At 29.7% G+C, this 11,270-nt stretch overlaps 1 protein-coding gene across 6 annotated transcripts; it reads right to left on the bottom strand.

Annotated features, from left to right (window-relative positions):
• LOC124845700 (uncharacterized) lies at window positions 1–2,698 on the bottom strand. 6 transcript variants are annotated; one of them, XM_047322843.2, is made up of 4 exons: window positions 2,491–2,698; window positions 2,297–2,387; window positions 1,884–2,202; window positions 1–600 (listed from the first exon to the last, which is right to left on the bottom strand). In XM_047322843.2, the coding sequence occupies exons 2-4, from the start codon at window positions 2,339–2,341 to the stop codon at window positions 194–196; spliced, it is 771 nt and encodes a 256-aa protein (XP_047178799.1). In that variant the 5' UTR covers window positions 2,342–2,387; window positions 2,491–2,698; the 3' UTR covers window positions 1–193. The 6 variants fall into 6 exon arrangements, with proteins under 6 accessions (XP_047178799.1, XP_047178801.1, XP_087962630.1 ...); XM_047322845.2 differs by having other exon boundaries at window positions 2,336–2,387; XM_088106504.1 differs by having other exon boundaries at window positions 2,297–2,383.
• Window positions 2,699–11,270: the final 8,572 nt, after the last annotated feature.

Here is an 11,270-nt window from a genome sequence, read left to right as displayed (position 1 = left end):
TTTTGGTCTAAATCATAGAATTCCCATGTCTTTACCTCGTACGACAGAGGTTCAGAAAAGTACAGACAACCTTGGATGAAATTTCCTTTCAACCAGGCCACAATTTTTCAATAATCAAATCATGGAAAATAAACTACCCAAAGAAAGTTCCATTGTTCCACTTTCTTCTGCATATTCAAAGATGACTGTGCCTCTAAAATGAGTTAGAAAAAACAGTGATATGCTTCATGGGATTGGCCACTTCCTTGGCCCCAGCATGCTTCACAAACTCAGCTGGAGTGAGGAAACTTCCATGGCAGACACAAACAATACACACTTCACCACTTCTGTACTTGTACAGAAACCCTTCTATTCTCTTCCCATCAGGGCCATCTCCAGTTGCCCTCACACTTGGCATCCGATCCAGGATCTCCATTACATCACCTTTAAGACTGCAGTAGTTCCCAACTTTATGCCTTTTTGCCTGATTCTCCAGCTTTGTTTCACCATGCCTAGCAGAAATTTTCTTGGTCATTGTCTTCTTGGAAGCCATGGAATTGTTGTCTTCCTCGGTTGAAGTTTGGATTTTCAAAGCAACTCCTTTGACTGAATCTGTCAGACCTATATATGGAATGTTGTATCAGAGAACTGTGAGTGTGTCTTTTGGGATGAAAAACATAAAAGAAAGGCTCAGTTTCAGATTAGCAAGATCAGATGAAAAAATACTGAAGTGCTTTGCATTAGTCATCCAAAAAGAAAGTTACACCATAGGTATAGCCTTGCAAATGAATCAGACAGAAGTATATCTCAGGCATTATTACCACATGAAAAGAAAAAAATCAGTTTATATTGTATATATATAGTTGTAATCACGCGAAAAACCTTAACTCACAAGTCTTTTTTCTCTAAAATGGTTTTCTATGGAAAGAATATGGTAGTTTGGGACCTTTTGCTGCATTAAGAGGAAACTTTAGACAAAACACCCATCATGTAACATGAGAACAATAGAGAAATAATGAACAGAAGAAAGACCCCATCCCAAATTATGATTTTTCTTACAGTAAAAGCAGATTACCTTTGATGCATCATTCTATCTTAGAAAACTGTAAATGTCATAAATGCTAAGTCCAGTGTTAATCTTTGCAGACAAAACAAATGAAAGAGAAATATGCACTAGTATGTAGAAAGAAGTAAATCAACCACTTTTTCAGAAGACAGAAATAATAAATTGAATGAAACAGCTTGAACAAAAGTTATAGTCCAGACGAATGACGCACAAGCAAACGAATTTCTAGATCTAAATGGACTTCTCTGGAGTACGGTGTGACATTATGTCTGGCAAATCAAGCATGCATACATTGTTTATTTCTAGTATATAAAATACAAAGAAAAGATAATCATTATTTACCTATAAAACCAGAAATTTGCGTCAGTGAAGTGTAGTCAGACAATGAATAACAATGTACTTTATACAAGAGCAATTTAGTTGTGCTGCTGAAAATCTATTCAAGGAGAGAACTCACACTGAGGGAGATATTTTACTGAGTAAAACATAACTCTTAAAGAACAAATACATTGCCTTTAGAAATCTAGGTGGATTATTCGGCATAGGAAACTAAAAATCAAGGGAGAAAAGCAAATTGGCACACACAGAAAGGGAAAAAGGGGAGGAGATATAGTCCTCAAAACCAAAGGTTTCTTCTTATTCTTTTAATGATTTAACTGCAACACAAACAAAACATCATTATGTTCTAAGATGTCCATGCAATCACCAGAAGCATTAGTTAATAAATTAAACAGGACATAAGAATACACAGTTACAAACCACTATAACATATGCAGGTATTGAGTGAAAGAAAGCATGATGTGCAAAATAGAGGCCATGAGTGAAAGAAATCTATTACCCTGAAGCTCTGAAGCCTGAGAAGGAATTGGATGTGCCTTGAGTGGAGGAAGTGATGATGATGTATTGACATTGACAGCAGAAGCAGCCACCCAGGCAAACACTTGAGGTGAGGGTAAGGTCACGCTCCTCTGCTCCTCTGCTGGCAACGAACAAGATCTGCCAAGATATGGGTCCCACTGGACCCCACTTGCCTCACCCTCTACTGATGATGACCTTGTCAACTTTCTTTCTTCTGCATTCTCATTCTCACCGCAAGGAGAAAGCTTCAGAGTGAGGTCTATTTTCTTGGACGTGTATGCTTGTTCATTGCAACGCCTCTGCACCAAAAAGAACAAAAATTAAAACGAATCTCACAGTCTAACAGGCTCCTGGTTGCATGGTTTCAAATAAAAATTAAGAAAAAAACTCAACTTGATCAACATTTTCTTTGTTTTCTGTTTTGTTTTTTACCTCCATCGAAACAAAGGAGAAAGGAAAAACCCCTCAACGAACAGGTTTCTATCTGAAAGAAAACATATGCATGAACACGTTAGACACAAAAGTACAATCGGGTGGCCCACTTGGAAAGAAAAAATGCAAATTTATAAAAATGCAAAGAGCTGTACTAAAATTTTGCGAGGAAACTGAGAGAAGAAAACAAATGGAGGCAGGGTGGCATACAGTGTCTGTTATGCAGGTGATTTTAAAGAAAGAAGAGGATGGAAGAAAGAGAACGAGGAAGAATCTGGGGGAGAGTATAAGAAGAAAAGAGGTTGAGTTGAGAGAGAGAGAAGAAAGAGAAGAGAAGGAGAGAAAATTATGTTTGTTGTTGATGTTAACGTTAATGTTAGAGTTAATGTGTTGAATGATCATGGATTTATTCATGGGTGTAGTTCGTGAACAAGGAGGAATTCGAAAAGTTCCACGTGGTAATCAGTGGAGACAGAGAGGTTGGGTTCCCATTGTCTACTGTTACAGTAGACTTGTGCCTCGTCTCTCTGCTATTTTCAGGCACGACCCTTCTTCGACACCTTTCTTTTTCCATGCCACGTAACTTTCACATTAAATTTAAGTTAAAACCACCATATTTTAGAGTCCAAAATTATTTTAAATCTGACATTATCATTAATTATTTTTTGTTATCTTTTATATTTACTTATATAACTATCTTATCTTACTGTCAAAATAATGTCAAATAATTAACTTTTAAATTATTAAGGTCAATTTACAACATTAAAAAAGTCATTTCATTTTTAATAAAAAATTTATAACATTTTGTTAAGTTACAAATTATGATAATGGAAGGGGAGTTTAAATTTTAATTAAAATACTGGAATTAATTTGGTAACCATTTTTTTCCTTAATTTCATAATATGTGTTACAGGTATAAATGTGACTGTAAGCTTTATATTTAGTAAAAAAAAAAAGTTGAAGTAGTGTGAATTCTTTATTTATAAGTTAGTCTTACTAATGTTGTGTTTAGATTGAATATACTTTGTTAGAAGAAATTTAGACATGATAATTTAATTTTTTTATTATATTTTGACTATCATGGAGATTAGTTGTACTATTTTAGGTAATTTATCAAACTGGGTTTTATGAGAAATGTCATATATGAATTTTTTTATCAAAATAATTTTAAACATCAACGTCTATCTCAAAAGATCATAATCAAAAGAACCAGATAGAGGTATCACATATTGCATCAAATGTAATATTGATGCAGCAACAAGAGGATTGAGATATCAGAAATAGATGGAAATATTACTTCAATAATATTCTAGATACATTTTATAATTGCACAATGAATGAACAAATACACAAATAAAAAGATTTGTCCCTATTTATTTTTTAATATTTTTGTACCATTATTATTTATTTGTTTTATTTTTATTATTATTATTTTATATTGTTACATAATATAAATTTAAAGGAATAATTAATTTTATTATCTAACATAACTAATAGATTGTATTTATATATAACCTAAATATAATCAACTAATATAAATATAATTGATTATGTTATATAATATAGTTGATTAGTATAGTAAAATGTAGTTTTAGAAGATATTATTTTTTATATTAAAAAATAAGGATAATATTGGAGTAATAAAAATTAAGGTACGTGAAACTAATGCCAAAATAAAGAATGAATCAAAACGCAACATTGATATGGTTTAATGGAAGAAGTACGAACTAGGAAGGACGGAAATCCAAGTTATATTAAAAGCCAAAATCAATGAATGTAAGTAGATTTTGTCCATGTTTCAGTTTCAGAAAACATCTAAAACTTATTTATTTATTACATGTATTTTTGTTTTTTAAATTTCAAATAAAATTAAATTTTATTTTTTAAATTTTAAATAAAATTAAATTTTATTTATATTTTAAACTATCATACATTTTGTTTTCCAAATTTTAAAAATAAATAATATAGTTTTTTAATTTAATAATATTAATTTTTAAATTAAAATTAAAATATACTAAATTGTATAAACAACTTAAATATAAAAAATACTATTTAAAATTTTAAAATTAATATTGTTAAAATAATTATATTTATTTAATGTTTAAGTTTGATATCAAAATATATAAAAATTTAAAACATAAAAGTATTTGAATCTCATAGTTAAATTTAAATACTAAAAATATATTTAACTTTTTATTTTTTGAAAAACAAACTTAGAGAAATCCATTTGTTACAAAAATAGTGTTATTTGAGGAAAAATGCGGAAGTGCAAGGTGAGAAATTTGGTAGAAAGGAAGGAGTTTGTTTGAGACATCGGATGGTAGGGTAGGGAATTGTCTGGTTGAATGATTTGATGCGATACCAAAAGGTTACAGCGGCAGGGGTCCACTCAAGCTACACTTTTAAAGTTGTCGAAGTTCTAAACGCAGACACGAATGCCACGTGTTCGAGACCACAATTTCTCTCTGGACCCAACTCAACCTCGGTTTTCTTGCTTGTACTGACATCTTATTTAATAAATAGTAACGTGTCAGCACCTGCCACACCATCACGTCATCTCGCTCACCCCACTTTCTGTTCTATACAGTATCTTCTCATCAACATTTGCGTCTATACTTATATCTACTAAAATATTAATCAAAAATATTAAATCATTTTTAAAACTTCTTATTAATTGTCGTCTAATATCATCTTGTATCATATGATAGTAGGGTGAAAAACATCTTATCATGAAAACTAGCAAAATTTCTAATATTCTCCATATCATTTGGACAATCTAGGTTACAATAGTTAAATGAATCTCCTTGATAAAAGATCTTCCTACATTGTATAAAAAAAATTCAAAATATCATGGCTTGTTAGACATCAATTTAAAACTAGAAAAAAATAACATATACAAATAATACAAAAATAAAAAATTTAAACTTCAATTCCTTTTTAAATATAGATTTTATTAGTTTAAATTAAGTTAAAAATTCTTGTGTTCTTCTTTGATTTCTTTATATAGATTTCTAAATACGTATATTTTGTTAAAATATAATCTTTACTTCATATTTGTCATCTATGCCATCTATGCGGAATCTTCTATGCATTCCTCTATGTATGCTAGCATAGAAGCTTGATAAGAAAATGTTGATAATTTCTAACTCTTATTGATTAAGAATAGAATATTTTAAAAACAGATTATGTACATAACATTGAATTGTATTAGTGACTTTGAGCATAAAACTTTCTATAACTAAACCTTTAAACATTGAAAATGTGATGTCTTGTTTTAAAACACATTTCACATGAATGTATCTTATAAAAAATGGTTTGTTGTTATGGGTTGTTTCCGTGAATATAATGTGAATCATTATAACATTATGGACCATTGGATGGTCTAATGTCCTAGCACAAAACACATTAAAAGCTTTATGTAACAAATAACATATGGAGTAGGCATTTCCTCGTGTTCATCCAACTTTTCAGAAATATTGTCATCATTACTGGTTTGCTCATAATTACCTTTCTCCACAAAATAAGAGTTTTAGTTGAGTCTTTCTTGTGGCCTTCATCCTTCTCATGTTTATTCTTAGGAACAAATACTTGCATGCCCAATTTGTCAAATTAATTGAACAAATAAGAAACTCGGTAAAACCAGCAACTTTTTTATGAACAAATAGAGTACAAGAAAAAGAAGACTACACGTAGCTTCCACCAGTCTACCACAAAACCGTGGGCAAAAAAGAGGAAGTAAAAAACCCAATAAAACCAACGAAGAAGACCAAAACTTGAAAGAAAAAACAAAAAGAGAGATAACGTTATTGGGCTGAGCAAAACCGCTTAGCCAAACCTGAACCCCTGAACCCATGGCACACGAAACAAGAAAATTTAAGGCACAAATGACCAAACACTACGTGGGTGTGCACTTGAGAAAGGACCAAAACCACTGCAACGAAACAGAACAGACGTTATAAGGGCAATACACACTTTCTTTGAAACGAATCTGAATCTTGCAACAAAATTTCGCTATATCAATCCCAATTTTATATCCTCAATTGTTTTTTTAGTTTGAAACTTAAATTATGAAAATTCTTAATACTTTTTATTGTTCAAAACATAATAGAATATAAATAAGACTTTTTAAAATATATATATATATATATATATATATATATAAATTAGTACTAAAATCATGTTTGAAAACTATTCTTATATTTTAAGCTCATTTTAAGAAAATATATTTTCTTTATAAAAACAAGCAGATAACAAGGATATATTTCAATTTAATAAAAATAAATAAATTGTATTCATCACTATACTATTTTTTTAATTTTTTATTATTTTGATAATTTCTTTTGAAATTATTTTACGCATTTATAATATATCAAAATACAAAAAAAAAAAACCATTTATGTGCATTCTAAATAAAGTCGTGTTGGGTATTATTATAAATTTTGAGACTTTAACATGTTATACGATAATTTCAAATATAATCATTTATCATATGAATCACTAAATCATTCATATTGATCAAAATTAAATTAATTAACATATTGATACAAAATTTTCTTAAAAAGAATATGGAAACTTATGTACACAAACAGAATGCTTTAATTAAAATTTGATATGTAATTAATATTTTTTATTCATAATATTTCATAACATTATTTCACATATTCATCAATAAAATCTGTCACTGAATTCTTTTTGTCTGTGAACTTCTTTTTTATAAATTCACAATTGTATAAAAGTAGAAGAGAAAAGTATACATATAGCACTATCATGCAAAATAAAATAAAAAACACTTACAGAAAAAAAAACTTGATATAAATTGATCTAAGCTTTGAAATTTTAAAGAAAAATAATGTATAACCAAAAAGCATGTACAACACACAACTAAATTTTTTAAATATTAAAAAAAATTAAGAAATTTTGGGGGTTAAGAAAAGAATCACAAAAATTGAAACACTTTTATATTTTTATTATAATCTCTAAAAATAAATAGCTAATAAAAATGTTTTTGTGTGCAATTATCGTTTCTATTTCTTTAAATTAAATTTGTATTACAGGAATTTGTATCCTTAGTTATATTTTGTGTGATGATGAAAATGAATTAACCAGTAAATAGATAAAAAATAAATCCTTGTTTTTATATGTTAAACTTTCCATTTAGAAGATAAAAAAGGAAAATAATACCTATTTTGGTATATAAATTTTATAAATTATAAAATATTGTTAGAATATGTTTATTTATAGTACTAAAATTATATCATAATCAAATATTAATCTTGGTGAACCATTTTTCAATCTATGGTGAAATGCGGAAACCTACTTGAATTTGCTATTGAGAATAATGAAGATGATGAGATTAGTAATAAGTATGTGATCTTCTAAATTCAGAGCACCTTAAATTTCTTTTTAGGTTTCTCTTCTGATGGATGAAAAAAAATATTGAAAATAATATTTGTCTCTACAAATAAGAATAGTAGCCCTTTTACATAATTTTTGTCACTTACATTTAAATTTTTAATATTTCTAATTAGAATCAACCAAAGCAATTAGAAAACACTTCTATGAAGAGTCTTCTTCATCATCGGCCCATGCTATGAGAGATAAAATTCTAACAACTAAAAAGTCGCTTAAAGACAATTCAAACGGTGAGAGATGATATTCAACAGAGAATGCTACAGAGAATGCTGAATAATGAGAAAGAAATTTAACAAAACAAAAAAATATTATAAATGTTGATGAACAACATGGATATACAACCTTCAATATGAATCATAACTCATTTTTTAGCTAACTTTATTAAGTTTATTGATGAACTTTGAATCTTTGTACTTTTAACATTATCTTTGCTTGATTGTTTAAACTTAGACATGAATAATATATTTTAATGTAAAATTATTTACCTTTCTTTTATAAATTTACAAAATATTTCATATTACAAATGTGTCATACAAGATATGTAACACTCCATTAAAATAGTGTAATATACTATTCACAAAACATCACAAAAGTCCATATTAGAGTTATCTAAATATAATTATAAGTCAAGTTTTATATACAAATTTTTAACCTAAAATTATTTACAAATTTGGTTATTTAGCTATCAAAAGAAACCATTTAAACTAAAGCATCTATACATTCGCACCTTCTCCACCTAGTGCTTGCTCCATAGAAACATCGTTTACCTCTATTTTTCACCAATCAGATGATTAATTAAACATACACAAAACACAAACAAACAAATAATACAAAAAGGGTAAGCTAATATCCAAAAAGATAAAACATGGAATTCACGAAGTAGCATATAACATTTTCATTTCAATCAAACACAACACCTAAACAGTTAAGACATCTAGACTCAAAATCTGGATACATGTGTTATTGTCGAGCTATGACGGGTTGTATACACTTGTAGTGGTGGAACAACTGGCCTATCCCAAGCTACCGCATAAGATTAGTTCGTTCAAACACCCTTTGCCCAAGGTAAAGGCCCCCATACTAGGACTTTCTGCTATTCTCATCAGATGATCCCCCTTTCTACATGAGAATGGATGACCATTAGAGTGTTAGGATAACTCCCAAAGCTAAGCTCCTACAATAATACAAACACTACAGAGCCTCACCATGGGATCTCTCAACGAGAATCATGGAATTACGTCCATCTACTATGCACATGATCAAGACATACTCATCATCATCATATTCATCAACCATAAACATACACATAAACATGTTCACAAACCATAAATATTCCTATACACATCTTAATTAATCACCACATAACAATCATCATTATCATCACATACTCAAAGTATTTCAAGTATAAAATCATTTATAATATTCTGGAAACAACAACCACATGAAAACATAATTTTCTTCATAGAAGCTCAATACACACATTAGGCAAGGAAAACAGCTTGGGAACACTCACCAACAGCTCCAAAAGGATTGAAAACCCCCAAAACGACCTAAGGATCATCCAAAACTGATATCCAAAACCCCGAATTCGAGATTCCAAACAACTTAATTCATGAAAGACGACTTGTACCACCAAACGCTTACCACTAGACATCAGATGTTTAACATCAAACAACTCCTTACTAGACGATCTACCAAACGCTTACCACCATACAACTCCTTACCAAATGATCTACCAAACACTTAACACCGTTTAACTCCTTGTCAAACGATCTACCAAACCCTTACCACTAGACAACTCCTTATCGGACGATTTACCAAATGCTTACCACCAAACAACTTTTCACCAGACGATTATCACAAGCCAGACGATTATCACCAGACAAATACTACCAGACGATTTTCACCAGATTTTTTTTTATACAATAAGAGGCCAACTAAATCATAAATGGCCCCAAGACAGTTCTCAAAACTGCAAACTTCCCCCAAAATCATGATTTTAGAATTGCACCTGTCAAAACCCCCATTTTATGCGCAAAACTCCCCCTCCTTCTAATTTATTCCAAACCAAAGTTCTGTAAAAATACATAAACTCTGATTTACTAAATCTACATTCCCAAATTCCTCAATAAATAATTTTTCACGTCATCAAGCCAACTACACATCAGCATGCATAAGTTTTCAATTCAATACACCTCCCTTTTTAAACACCTAACATACTAATCTTCGCTGTTTAATTAAATTTCACAAATTAATTATCACATCATCATACAAACATGAAATATCACATGTATATCAAATTCAAACCAAATAACTAGCTTCCCTTGTCTGATGAAAGCTCAACTGCTCAAAAGTCCAACATTTGCTCTCATAGTTCTAAAGATACTAATTGCACCTACAAGCAACAAAAACATGATCAGGGTATGGGGTTACAACCGCTGATCAATAAAGAACCTAGAAGAAAGCTTAGAGGAGACATGTAACTAAAAAATAGTCACATGCAGAGAAGAAGCGTAGAACCCTAAAAAAGAGCTGAAATTTATTTACTCTTTTTGACAAATTGATCGGTTGGATACAAAGATTTTCTCGTCCTGATCCTTTAGAAACTTTATGATCATCAAACAAATGACCCAATGAGAAGAAAAATGGCATGTGTTTTTTATTTTTATGAAATAAAACTCATCTATATAATTTCTATTTACACCTTATAGTTTTAATATTAAAAGAATAGAGTCTCATTATTTAAACGCTTTTTAAAATCTATTTTTTAGGTTATTAGGATATGATGTTTGAAAATGTGTATAAATACATAATATCTTTTAATTTTTTCAAATTTTTAAAACAATAATTTAGAATATAAAAAATTAATATTAGTGACTGAATTTGTGATTGATATATCAATCACTAAAATGTTTAAAATTTAGTTACACAATTGGTCATAATTTCAGTCACAAAATCGACCACCAAATCACTTACTAAATCAATCACCAAATTGAACACAAAATCAATCACTAAATTGGTTACGAAATCATTTACAAACATCAATGACAAAAGTTATAGTATATGATTTATGTTGGTCACTATAATAATTAGGGATTGGTTTTTGTCATTTATTTTAGTCAGTATTTTCTTATTTTCTTGTAGTGTTTGATAATATATATATATTTTGAAAATAAAATACTTAAGAAAAAAAAGTTCATGGATTAGCCCATCAACCCGCCATTTTTAGCAACTGATGGCCCAAGCCAAAAATGAGACGGATTGACCCATTCTGTCATCTTTTGATACATTTTTATCCCTTGTAACTATTAGAGTGTAAAACAAAACAGAAAAACAGTTTCATTCTCATGCTTATAAATACTGTAAATCATCTCTGTAATGGTTAATACAAAAATTTCGAGAGTTATTCAGTTACCTGTGAGCCTTTGCAATCTGTTGTTCAGTTTGAAACTGTGTGTGGTGGTGCTCTGCTGTGTGAGTGTTGGTGGTGATCATGGAAGAGGGTCAGAACCCTAGCAGAGAG

Source organism: Vigna umbellata, chromosome 2, assembly GCF_029865625.1.
Source record: "Vigna umbellata cultivar VRB3 chromosome 2, Vumbellata_1.0, whole genome shotgun sequence".
Classification (NCBI taxonomy): Eukaryota; Viridiplantae; Streptophyta; class Magnoliopsida; order Fabales; family Fabaceae; genus Vigna; species Vigna umbellata.
Note: the sequence above shows the minus strand (reverse complement) of the source record. Positions and strands in the feature narration are given on the sequence as shown.

Coding starts and splice junctions, on each gene's coding strand:
- LOC124845700 (XM_047322843.2), bottom strand. CDS start 2,341: ATGGAGGTAAAAAACAAAACAGAAAACAAAGAAAATGTTGATCAA. Junction 2,203..2,296: donor ACAAAGAAAATGTTGATCAA/GTTGAGTTTTTT, acceptor TTTTTGGTGCAG/AGGCGTTGCAATGAACAAGC. Junction 601..1,883: donor TCAGGCTTCAGAGCTTCAGG/GTAATAGATTTC, acceptor TTCCATATATAG/GTCTGACAGATTCAGTCAAA.